We start from the raw sequence: 12818 nt of genomic DNA on the forward strand, positions 1-12818 counted from the left end.
CTTGAATATATATAGATCAAGTTGTAAAATTATATTTGTCGCATTATATTTTAATTACAATGTTAGAATTTATTTGTGTCTAGGAGTTTGTTAAAGAAAACAAGCAAACCTTGCCTGTATTTTGAATTATAAAACTTGGAATATAATTTTTGGTTTCTAAAATATTTTTTAAACTTTAGAATTTAAGTCTGTAAATTATATAATTCAGAAATAAAAAAAATTCTGCAGCTTTTATTGAAGGGTATTCTGGAATTAAAAGATTTATGGAGGTGCAGGAAGAAATATGGAGGTGGAAGAGGAAATTGTGTAAATCAAATTAGAGATAAAAATAATGGTTTTAAAAAGCACTTTTTGCACCCCTGATAATGGTTTTGGCAGCTTCTCGGTTCCAAGGCTTCCATAAATCAAAGAAGTTGAATGTTTAATGTGGAAAAGAAATGTTAATTTGGCCACAACAATTAGTAATTTACTAAAATTTTGTTTTTAGTAATAATTTACTAGTTAAATCAACGGTGGTACAAAGTGTGTAATTTGAATACTTATTATTATTTTCTGAATTTCATTTCTGAATTGAGTAAAACGTATAAATCATAAAAACAGTATATATCTATGATAATCTTCCAAATTGAATGTGTAGAGCATTTTATCACTTGAGAGAACAAAATAACAATTTTTTTATTCACACCTTATAATGAGTAATGTTGTTTTAGAAGACTAATATTTTATTAAAATACGAAGATAGATGAAAAAAAAACCCTCTTCAGGAATCTTTTCACTTCACAAAAAAGAGTATATTATTGTCAATTGAAAAGTAGTCTTAATGCAAAAAACTACAAAAGTAAAATTTAATTAAAACATACGGATAATTTAAAGATCTTTTATACTTTCAACAATCATAAATAATCATATAATTTAATTTCTTTTATTTTCATGAAATTATTCAAAACGACATAGCTAAAGCAATTTTTAACTATAGCTATTTTTTTTTAGCTCAAATATTTATATCCAAAAAATTCACGAAAACTCTTTAATATATAGTTTTTCTATTGCTCTATAGATCGTGAAATTGAGTTTGTGGTTTCAAATTGTACTTCAACTTGAAATCTTTACATGTTTTTATTGTTTAATATTAAATGCACTATAGGAGACTTGGCATTAAACATAATGTGTAACAAAGCATTTTATTTGTTTTAATAAAAAGTAGAAAACAAAAATCCCATTTCATAGATTTCCAACCCTAACAATTGATATATAATTTATGTATACAAACACATGTAAACAAATTTCATACAAAAATTAACATGTCTCATTTCCTGTACTTAAGGAGGTCCAATCTGAACCCTTACCCTGAATTCCTTCAACTGCACTAGTCTACTTTTTAATTTCTTTAATTTCCATCTCAAACTTTAACTCAATTCATAACCATTTTGCCAAACATTCTTCATATAAACTTCAAACTTCATTCCAAAAAACAGCAGAAATAAACTTGGAACTGCATCGATCAGCAGTTATGCAAAACGAATGGATCAAATTTGCAGACAGTAATAACAATAATACATCACAATCTGAAATTTCTTCAAATTTTACACTAGTGGTAGCGGGATCAAAAATAAACCTAACATTGAAGTTTTATTTTTATATACTGATACAAATTATTTTAATATTCAATATTAAAAGTCCCTGAGATAAGTCATCAACTACAGAATACTTATCAGAGCCTCCGGAAGAATCGCAAATAATACGACAGCAATATTTTAATCATTAGACCGAGCATCACAACAAATTTTAGCTTCGAGAAACGGATCATTACTCTTGTGGCGTCTCAAATCTTGTTGGGGTGTCAATTCCCATCATGCAGCAAAGGCCCGATATCAAAATGATTAGCAAAACTAAACCCTGGATTATCACAGAAAACAATCCTATCAGAACACCATAAATGTCATAGTCACGTTGCGGTATTTCCGCAACCCACAGCAGATATAGTCAAACAATAAGAGAAATCAAACAAGACAGACACCAACTCTAAACCCACTCGGCCCAGTTATCAGATGCGCTAACAAGTAATGATGATAAGTAATCATTGCTGTCTTGGGGCGTATCAAGGGGAAGCATACAAGGTGAGAGGAGCAAATTGGATAATAATAGGTGGTTAACATTAAACTTAAACAAACCAAACCATCCATGAAAAATTAAATGGTCAAGACTTTCACCTATTACACTCTCTTCTTGTCTCTGTCTGCTTTATATTACATATTACTTGGTTACATATTGCAAGACATCATGATAAAATGTGTCATCAAGGAAAGAAAACCATAGAAAGGAAGCAAGAAAAGCAAAAGAATAAAACTATCAAGATAATGATAGAGCATACATATATGAAAAACAGTAGACCAGGTAGAGAGGAATAATCAACAAACATTTCACGCTCTAGTTAACATCAAAAGCAATTATTAGCCACTTTATACCATAGTAAACTGGATTTAGGGCCTATTAGAGACTCAAACTTCCCTATTTAAGAATTAAGATCAACTTTCCATTTAATATTTGGTTTACTAAAGCCTAATTGGCAGCATAAAATTTAAAGATCCTATTTTGAAGTTCAAATATGCAACTGAAACCTAGAGTCCTAGATAAACATAGCATCCAAAAGGATATTCCTGAAACAGTAACTGAGTTTGGAATATCCCAGGACAAAATGATGAAGTATTAGCAAGTAACGAAATATAGGAGTAAACTGTAAAAACAAATATAAAGTATAAATGGAAGGTGATAGTCATTTAGATAATCTCCTCATTTCTTTTACCTACAAGTAAGGAGTTCTCTTTTATAGGACATTTGAATTGTAATGCTTTATGTAAATCCATGGGGACTGAGAGCCTGGGAGGGGGATTCTTAGACAGACAACTTCTAAGTATTTTAAGAGTTGTGCTCCACATATGCATTGTTTAAAAATACTATAGCATTATTACCATGTTTTCAAATATTAGATTGAAGGACATTTCTACAAGGAATGCTGCCACATAACACTGGCTAATAACAAACTAAATATAACCAATTGCATGGTTTGTAGGGGAGGAAATGCAATAAATGTCTAAGACTGCCAAAGTCGGGGAGGCTGAGAATGCTGAAATATTACAGGATGACAGGATGTGTTACTGAATGTCATGATACTATCATACTTCCATTGTTAAAACTGGAGGCATGGAGATAGAGACAGACAGCAGTCTACACAAGAAGGCCCAATAAGAGTATAGTTGTGGTTAACATAAAATTCATACATCAAGAAGAAAAAAAGGAATTAAAAACAAGGTGACTCCTAAGTCTTCGAGCTACCCCACTGGTAAAAATGGAAAAAGAAGCTCACCACAAAAATTCCCTCCAAAAGAGATGATTTAAGCATGCAGACTTTATCACAACCTGTGGAATTGGTTGATTCAGCACCTTCTTCAAGAAACCTTTGCAGTTCTCTGTAAGAAGGATACCGGATTGACCTGGAGGGATCTGACACATAAAGAACAGCATATTTTGCACCCGATTCCTCCATGGAACTCAGAAGCTTCGATAAAGTTTCCCCTACAAATACACAGCGAACACAAACATTTAGCAAATTCATATCTAGCAAAATCCATAACTAGATAAAAGTGTGTGTACCTTCAGATTGTGTCCTGTCAACATTTTTAAGATCTTGAGAGCCTCCATTGCAGAACACAACCAAATCTGTTTTCCCCCTGTGACTATCTTTCATCCTCTTTGTCAAATAGTCCTGTCAATAGGAAAATAAAGGGCATCAGGTCGCCATTACAGGACCCAAGATTCCATAATGGACCATGTCACATTAATTTGTTGATTACTTGTACTGAATGCAAAGCTGTGACTTCTTCATTTGTACCACCCATGGAGCAAGATCCATGGAACGCAACATTGGCAATTGCCGTATCATCTCCACAGGCTTCAGAAAATCCTGAAACCAAAGTGTTTTCCAAAAGCAAATCCTCTGATGCAGAAACATAGGGAAAAGCCATAGAAGTGTTGGATCTGGCAAAAGAGATCTGTTCATAAAAATGGAACAGTGTCACAGTAAAAATATATAATTGAATGGACCCAAACTCCATTATTTGGATTATAAAATATATAATGGAATAGGATGGAAAGTGGTGGAGTTCAATCCATCTCATTCCATCAATTTGAGACTTTCTTGTTACCCCTCATATAAGGGTACACTGAACAATCCTCTCTTCGTCTATTTTATTAATAATTCATCCTTTAACCCCTTCTATCTAGATACAATACAATATCACAGAATGAAGATGTGGATGAGTTCTAACTTTGGTGGCGAGAAAGGGCTGAAATGAAGAATCAGATGATGATCAGTTCGATGGCCCCATTAGTGGAAGTTTACAATTTTGATTGTGACCCTACCCTAATTAGGATTAGGCTCTACTAATGACGATCGGATTTTATTCTCTAAGGCTAGCACATGGAAGAGGTTTATGGTGAGTAGCACAATAGAGATGGTGGTTGGACTACCGTTGCGACACAGAGCCGTAGTGAATGTGATGTGAGGGTTCAAACATCAAAGGTGCATGGCAAAAGTTATGATGCCATTGACACTGGGTAACATATTATGCAAAATCCAATCTCATAGGCCTCAGCTGCTAAGGATTTATATTTCTAAGATAAGGTTAAAATAAGAATATAAAGTTATCATTTATTCTGCTCTGTTCTTTTTCCAAATGATGGAATGGGACATTTGATTCATTCTATTATAAATTACCCAAACAATGGAATGACATTTCTAATCTATTCCATTCCGCACTATTATATTTTGATTGATTTCGTTCCATTCTCTACCACTGATCCAAACATAGCCCTAAAAATCTCAAATCATATTTACTCAACATGAAAACTTGACACAGACTGCATGTCACAATTCTCTCACCTTGAGCAGATCTAAAAGGGCTGGGTCTGCATGTTTGTTCATGCTTAAATCTGAAGATTGCAGCTGCAAAAGAAAAATGCAACATAGTTTACTCAACCAATGCCGCTGCACTAGTTGGCAGGAATCTAATACCAAGTAAACAATATACACAAAAGCTGCAATATATAGAAGCTTAAAAGATATTACCTCTCCACCAACGAACAAAAGTGCCAGATCCAGAGGCTTGTGAGTTTTCTTTCCTTTGCACTATCCAAAATATATAAAAATTAAAAACGCTAAGCAACAACAATGATAGAAATAAATTGAACAAAATTGAAACAAGGCTATCATAAACAAGAACAGAAAAATATCCTCTTCTTCATAAAGGTTGAGGGGAGAGAGAACTGCAGAGTACATAGCCAGAAACCAGTCATGAAGATTAAGATAATACCAGAAAATTTGACCAGCCCGCTTCAGATATAACAGACTTTGCAAGATCATAAGGAGAAATGACTTGGTAATTTACAGATTCCTTCAATCCAGTTTCAGAGGCCCTGCAACAGTCCAGTCCAGTAAGATATAAACGATTTTATTATTTGCTAAAGTATATATGCAAACACGATAAGGGAATATTCAACAACAACACACAAACCCATTCTTACATGTAATAAATTACATGAAGTATCATGCAAGTTAAAGATGTTGTCAGTTGCCACTAAAGACAATAAGAATTAAATGAGATTGTTGCATATTTACAAACAATTTTCGTTTTATCCCCTCTTCATATCTTTCACTTATCCACTGCTTTCATTTCTCACTCTGGACTTCAAATCCACAAAATTTCAAGCCCTATCTGCTGTTTTCTTGAATGATCCAGAAAATCTATCTCCTACTTGTGAACCAAAGCGTGTGTGTAATGCCACTAAAAAACCTAAAATGAAGAGTGGGTTTTCCACCACTTCAAATCCTCCCCTAATTTGTTTCCGACTGGAACCTTTTGAGCATGCGATTTCTACAGGCTAGCCACACTACAATACAATCGTAGAATACCCAAACTCCTTCCAACAAACCCGAAATTCCCCATTCTTTAGCTTCCAGAATCGCCCTACCCTATCCTAATCATAAAAACCGATAACAAACAAGCTCGGCAATAACTAAATTAAACCTAAGTTGTTTGCTATTAGCCACATCCACACGAACCATACAGCACGGAACACAGCAAGTAGAATAAGGAAGTAAGAATTGCGAAGTGACATAAACACGAAAAAAGGATAAGAATCAGGAATTACAGTTCATAATGTGATGACCAAAGGAATGCGGGGACGGTTGAAGGAACTGCTAACAATCCGTTTGGAATAAAAGCGAAAAGAATGAAAACACTAAGCAGCGGCACCACCATCGTTGTTCCTGCAACTCACAAACGACAATCGAAGTTAGATCGCGCGATACATTTGATCGATCAGCTTCAGATCGAGTCCAAGCAACATACAACTACAAATTCAAACGCTCTGCGATGGGATGAATTCAGCAATCGAAATGGATCGAATCAGAGAGAAAGAGAAGAAGAAAACCTAATCGTACGTAACTCACCTCCTTCTTACACAGGTGTGTCTGTTTTGTTGTTATTATTATTAGTTTTATCAGAAAATTAGAATTTGCGATGCACACCTCGCTCTTCACAGAGATCTAATGTTCAAAATTTATTTATGATTAAAATGCATATATGGTCCACATTTTTATTTTATTTTAGTTTAAATGTATTTTTTTTTCTTTAAATAAATTCTTTTTTAAAATTCAATATTTACGTACAAAATATTTATTTTTTAGTTTTACCCCTGTAAAAAAAATAGTCTTTTAAGCTCCTTTACACAATACTTTTTTTATTAAAAATTTATGTTGTTATATTTTATTTTGTTGTTAAAATTGGAATCTCTTAACAACATTTAAGCATATATAAACTCTATATCGAGTTAAACTAATGGTTTATTTATTACATCATTTTAATAAAAGATATAGATATAAGGTTTATGGGAGGAAATGAATATTAATTTTATTTTTTCTAATTTTTAGTTGTTTCTCCTTGTGTTTCTGAATGGGGTTGAAATCAAGATAATTACTTAATTTATTCTAGATCGATCGACCTGTTCTTCCTCTCGAATGAACTCCTACTGCCTCTATTGCTCCTTTACTTCTCGTCTCCGTGAACTCTGGGATTGGATGGTACACTTAAGTCAAACTTCGACACTCAACACCCAATGTATTTAGTATTAGATGATAACGTACATATATCTAGCTAGCCTTTATTTTTTTTTCTTATTCTAGTCTTTATTGGGTCCTTATTTTACATTGTATCTTTTTATCTAGACCTAGAATGAGTGTATTGTTTGTATACATTCAGAGACTTTTTACTTTAATTAAAATAAGAAAAATAAAGAAATATTCATTCTCATATATTTTTTTTGTCTTTTTTGTTCATCTCTTTTCTATTTTATAATAAAATTGTTTAAAATCTATCTAAAAAAAGTTGTCTTATCTATTTGTGTCATTTATTATTAAATTATTCATAAATATATAGTTTCATCTATGAGTTGAAAGTTTTGACACTGAGTTGAGTATAAACAATTTTATAAAATTTACTGAGATTTAAAATTTATATTTCAAAGTTATTTACAAGCTCTCAAATAATAATTTTTTTAATAATTGATGTCTTCCTAATTTTCTTTGTAATTTTCCTAATTTGGTGTGAATATAAAAAAGTAGTTAAAATACTATTATAGAGTTGGAAAACAGAAGGAATGAGTAATCACTTTAGGCCGCCAAACAAACACTGACACTATAAACTCCAAAAGTCCCAACTCTCAACGAAACCAAAACCATAGCAAAAACTCTCTTCTTTCCGTCTTCTTAATATTCACAGATCTCTACACTATTTTCGATCTAAATTCTCTCTTCTTCTGTTGTTCCACCTAAAACTCAGATTTGTTAGTGCCAAACTTCGAATTCCAAAGCAAAAACATGTTTTTGACGAGACCCATTTTCCGGGGACCCTCCCTTTGGGCGTTGCACACTTCCCACGCTTATTCCTCTGCCTCAGCGGCTGCAATTCAAGCTGAGAGAACCATCAAAGAAGGCCCCAGAAACGATTGGAGCCGAGACGAAGTTAAATCCATCTACGACTCTCCCGTTCTCGATCTTCTCTTCCATGGGGTAATTCCTTCTAATTTGTGCTTTAATGGGTTTCTGCAAGTTGTTAATTTGGTAAGGGAAGTCCATTATTTTTGTTAAAAACAATGTGTCTAAGATTTGGTATTATTAAAACAATGTATATAATTGAGGGGACCATTTTTCTGTGGGTAATTTTTGGGTTGAGTTAAAAAAAGTCTAAACTTTAAGATGTTGTTGGAGTCTATTTTAGGGGATAGTGTTTGTTGGACCTGTTGCTTATGAAGCTCGAACACTACTCTTAAATGGCGTGTTGGTGTCGGATACATGTATCGAACACCCGAATGACACTCTTAGGATACGTACGTGAAGTGTCTAATTCAAAAAATATTTATTGAATTTCTGACAACTCTAGTACGTTTCTAACACAATTGTCCGTGTCGTATCAGTGTCCATGTTGTATCAATCTCCGTGTCCGTGTCGTATCAATGTCCGTATCCGTGTCGTATCAATGTCCGTGTCGGTGTCGTATCAATGTCCGTGTCGTGTCTATGCTAATAGTTTGTTGCTCTAATACATGCATAATCAAAATTGTTGTAAATTTACCGAAACTTTGTTTCTATCGTTGGGGTGATTTGGTTTGTCAGGCTCAAGTTCACAGACATGCCCATAACTTCAGGGAAGTGCAGCAATGTACTCTTCTGTCTATCAAAACAGGAGGTTGCAGTGAAGATTGTTCTTACTGTCCACAGTCATCTAGGTATGATACCGGAATCAAAGGCCAACGCCTTATGAACAAGGAAGCTGTTCTCCAGTCTGCAAAGCGGGTACACTTTTTCTCAGATGTCATTATTGTCTCTAGCATTTGGTCTTGTGATGTCATTATTGATCTCTGGAAAACTTGAATCTGCCTCTGAAATGACATCACAGAATGGAAAAGTGTTATGCATTCATTTCAAACATTTCTTTACTTCATATGTCTTGCTTGTGTGGTGCCGTGCTTTTTCTTGAAAGGGGTAATCCTTTTCCTGCAGGCAAAAGAGGCTGGGAGCACTCGTTTTTGTATGGGTGCTGCGTGGAGGGACACACTAGGAAGAAAGACTAACTTCAACCAGATCCTTGAATATGTGAAAGACATAAGGTAATGCAATGCAGCATCATTTTATTTGTCAGTTTTTTTACAGAATGATAGGCAGATAAGTCTTCTTATTTGGATTTGTTTGTTAAATACATAGATAAAAGGTTGGTGGTGACTGAAAAGTATGCTCAATGTTTATTTAGTAAGCTTTCAAATGGAATATAGTTTATTTCTTCTGTGAAAATGATAACACTTAGATTATCTGTGGCATTCCAGGGAAATGGGGATGGAGGTTTGCTGCACCCTTGGCATGCTGGAGAAACAGCAGGCTATTGAACTCAAGAAGGCTGGTCTCACGGCGTATAATCACAATCTTGACACTTCAAGGGAATATTATCCAAACATCATCACAACAAGGACTTATGATGAGCGCTTGGAAACACTTGAGTTTGTTCGTGATGCAGGGATCAATGTTTGTTCTGGTAATTATATTAACTTAAAATGTAATGAAACTTATTAGTAATTTGCTATGGGCTTTGTAAGTTTGAAAAATGTATACCCAGTTATATGTATTTTATTTATAGATTAATTGAGTAAGGTGCGAATCAGATCTTTCTAAGTGGCTTGAGCATTTTTTTGTCACGTTATTTCAAACTTTGGTGCGAATCTTAATACCTTATTTTGTTTACTTTGGTGACATTATAGTTACTCGAGAAAAGAGATCCACTGCAGTATAATGATGTATAATGGACTTCAATTCTATAAATATCTTTTATGCAGATTTTATGCCATAATTTCTATCTTTTCCTTTAAAGCATGCTATGTTTAGAGAGTATCTTAGGGGCACCATTAGTTATTTAACGGCTCAGCCATGGCATCATTAGCTATCAAATCTATTCAAAACTTACCTGAATTTACAGTTTATCTTTTCTCATCAATGTAAACAATGATTGAGCCATCCATTATTAGTAATGAATATATGATATATTATATGCAGTAAAATATCTCATTGCGATGAGAAGGGTTATCCTTCTTACAATCGTTTGACCAGCTGAGAATTATTTACAGGAGGAATTATAGGGCTTGGAGAAGCAGAGGAGGACCGTGTAGGTTTGTTACATACATTGTCAACACTTCCCACCCATCCAGAGAGTGTTCCTATTAATGCACTTATTGCTGTGAAGGGAACCCCTCTAGAGAATCAGAAGGTGAATTCATTAAATAATTGAATTATTAGACTAAACTTATAGCAAAGAAATGGCAATCGCCTTATTGCCCTTAATTTCTGTTTGAGTTTATAATTGATTCAGGAGGACAAAAAGGTGTAGTTTTAAAATGTTTAGCTTATATAAAATTTGTTAGTTATGAAATTAGCCTTTCTGGAGACACCTTTTATATAGTGCCTTTCAGGTATATGTTTAATTAACAGGTAACTGTTATTAGCGAAGTGACAATTTCTTGTTGTGTTGTTTGAATGGTAATGATGTAAAAGAAGGTGGAACCTAATTTTTTGGTGGGAGGTTATACATCATTTTATATATGATAGAGGGGCTAGGTTTTATGCATTTTCTTTTTTATGTTGGTCCAGTAAGATATTGTTTATCTAGGATTTTCATTCTGTCATTTCCTCTAACCTTTGAGCATTTTAATGACTATATAGATGTAATTGCAATGAATAATAATATTAACTAACAAGCAGACATCAAAGTTGTATCATTGTATGTAGCTGTTGTGCTTGCTTTTAGACCATGTTGGGATTGATACTTCATCAGGAATTGCTTGAAACTTATTGACTCTTGTGTCTCATATACCAGTTTACACAAACTGCTGTCACATTGATTTGAAAATATCTGCAATATTTTCAGCCTGTTGAAATATGGGAGATGATTCGCATGATAGGCACAGCACGTATAATAATGCCAAAAGCAATGGTCAGGTTATCTGCTGGCAGAGTCCGGTTCTCCATGCCTGAGCAGGCATTGTGTTTTCTTGCTGGTGCAAATTCCATATTCACTGGTGAAAAGCTTCTCACTACACCCAACAATGACTTTGATGCTGATCAACTCATGTTCAAAGTCCTTGGACTTCTCCCAAAAGCTCCAAGCTTTCATGAAGGTGAAACTAATGAGACAGAGGATTACAAGGAAGCAGCTTCATCTAGTTGAGTTGGTCAAGGCCTTCAAACAACATCTGCGATCCTTCAACTTCTTTTTACTGCTAGTTAATATGTACTTCGTCTTAGGTTTCATTGAGCTCGTTTATACTCAGATTTGGCGACATGAACTCCAACAACTAAACATAAATGTTGCATAACTAGGCTTTGTCAAGCATAAAATTAATGAGTCAATTAAAAGTGGACATAGTTTTCTGCATCATCAGATTATAAGTGTACTCTATTTTCCCGTGATTATCGCCTTTTTTGGGTGGTAGGTAGTTGGAGATTTAACAAAAAGATCCTCTAAAATGGTTCTTATCATTTTGTTCTGTGTAGAAAAGCATTTGTAGTTTAAATTTGAATTGAATGAAACTTTAGGGATGTTTATCCACCTGCGTTTTTATTTTCTAGTTTTATCTGTTTAATTTTTAATTATAAAAATATCACCTTATTTTTAATATAGTTTTTTTTTTAAAGTTACATAAAAAAATATATGAAGCTGAGACAATCCTTCTAAATAATATGTTCGTGTCAGACACACATATGTTTATGTTTAATTTAGAAAATGTTAGATTTATGATAATTGTAACACATATGTTTATGTTTAATTTAGAAAATGTTAGATTTATGATAATTGTAGTATGCGTCTAACACAATTTAAAAAGAAATATATATTAATTTTTTTAAAATTTAAAAAGAAATATATATTAATTTTTTTAAAATTTAAAAAGAAATATATATTAATTTTTTAAAAATTTAAATTTATTGTATAATTTTTTATTATTATAAAAAATAAATAAAAAATAATTTTAAATCAGTCATAAAAAACATTTTTTTATTAAGAAAAAACTAAAACATACTTAATACATATAAATCTTTATTGTTAATTTATATAATTCATAATTATATAATATATATCCTACGTTTAATTGTTAATTTATATAATTCATAATTATATAATATATATCCTACGTTTAAGAGATTATATGTATTTTTATTTTCGTGTATTAATATTTGTTCCAAGAAACGCAGTTTTATTCAAATGGGAATTTTAAAAATTGTTCAAAATGAGTTAACTTATCCAAGAGAAGTCTTTTCTGTGTCCACTCCTGTATTTGATTACTAAATTCAATTTTGCAGGCTAATCATGATTGTATTTGATTGCCTCACCTATAAATTATATGGTTGCTACCAACCAATATTAAATATTCCAACGAAAGGGAAGTTCAATCGGCCCAAAAATGCAAAATACCTTTTTCAGAGTCGTGAAACACGACTTGAGATAAAAATATTAAAATAAACTCATTAATAAACATAAAACTCAAACAATCATTGCGTCGGGTAAAAAGAAATGACACACCAAAATTGTTCATAAATCAGAATGTTTAAAATTAATGCCAAGATTGTATAAAATCATTTTAAAACACAACTTGTCGTTAAAAGTCATGTTTTAATTCATCATGTATCCATAGTCATATTTTCTTTTAAAATTGACTCATTTTGAT

At 32.8% G+C, this 12818-nt stretch overlaps 2 protein-coding genes across 4 annotated transcripts; one reads left to right on the forward strand and one right to left on the reverse strand.

Moving 5' to 3' along the window:
* Window positions 1-1508: 1508 nt before the first annotated feature.
* On the reverse strand, window positions 1509-6630 carry LOC137818136 (uncharacterized). Of its 3 annotated transcripts, none has more exons than XM_068621386.1 (9): window positions 6509-6630; window positions 6208-6325; window positions 5370-5472; window positions 5126-5185; window positions 4940-5002; window positions 3852-4049; window positions 3652-3763; window positions 3365-3573; window positions 1509-1896 (listed from the first exon to the last, which is right to left on the reverse strand). In XM_068621386.1, exons 2-9 carry the CDS (start codon window positions 6315-6317, stop codon window positions 1807-1809), a joined length of 945 nt encoding a protein of 314 aa, XP_068477487.1. In that variant the 5' UTR covers window positions 6318-6325; window positions 6509-6630; the 3' UTR covers window positions 1509-1806. The 3 variants fall into 3 exon arrangements, with proteins under 3 accessions (XP_068477487.1, XP_068477496.1, XP_068477478.1); XM_068621395.1 differs by having other exon boundaries at window positions 6490-6594; XM_068621377.1 differs by having other exon boundaries at window positions 6408-6575.
* A 1069-nt stretch (window positions 6631-7699) lies between these two features.
* Window positions 7700-11536, forward strand: LOC137814020 (biotin synthase, mitochondrial). Its single transcript, XM_068616576.1, has 6 exons — window positions 7700-8125; window positions 8728-8907; window positions 9115-9221; window positions 9435-9640; window positions 10227-10366; window positions 11024-11536. The coding sequence occupies exons 1-6, from the start codon at window positions 7934-7936 to the stop codon at window positions 11321-11323; spliced, it is 1125 nt and encodes a 374-aa protein (XP_068472677.1). The 5' UTR covers window positions 7700-7933; the 3' UTR covers window positions 11324-11536.
* Window positions 11537-12818: the final 1282 nt, after the last annotated feature.

This window comes from Phaseolus vulgaris, chromosome 11 (genome assembly GCF_000499845.2).
Source record: "Phaseolus vulgaris cultivar G19833 chromosome 11, P. vulgaris v2.0, whole genome shotgun sequence".
NCBI classification, from domain to species: Eukaryota; Viridiplantae; Streptophyta; class Magnoliopsida; order Fabales; family Fabaceae; genus Phaseolus; species Phaseolus vulgaris.

Coding starts and splice junctions, on each gene's coding strand:
- LOC137818136 (XM_068621386.1), bottom strand. CDS start 6,317: ATGGTGGTGCCGCTGCTTAGTGTTTTCATTCTTTTCGCTTTTATTCCA. Junction 4,050..4,939: donor CCCTTTTAGATCTGCTCAAG/GTGAGAGAATTG, acceptor TTTTATGAACAG/ATCTCTTTTGCCAGATCCAA. Junction 3,574..3,651: donor TGACAGGACACAATCTGAAG/GTACACACACTT, acceptor GTGTATTTGTAG/GGGAAACTTTATCGAAGCTT.
- LOC137814020 (XM_068616576.1), top strand. CDS start 7,934: ATGTTTTTGACGAGACCCATTTTCCGGGGACCCTCCCTTTGGGCGTTG. Junction 8,126..8,727: donor TCGATCTTCTCTTCCATGGG/GTAATTCCTTCT, acceptor TTGGTTTGTCAG/GCTCAAGTTCACAGACATGC. Junction 9,641..10,226: donor AGGGATCAATGTTTGTTCTG/GTAATTATATTA, acceptor AATTATTTACAG/GAGGAATTATAGGGCTTGGA.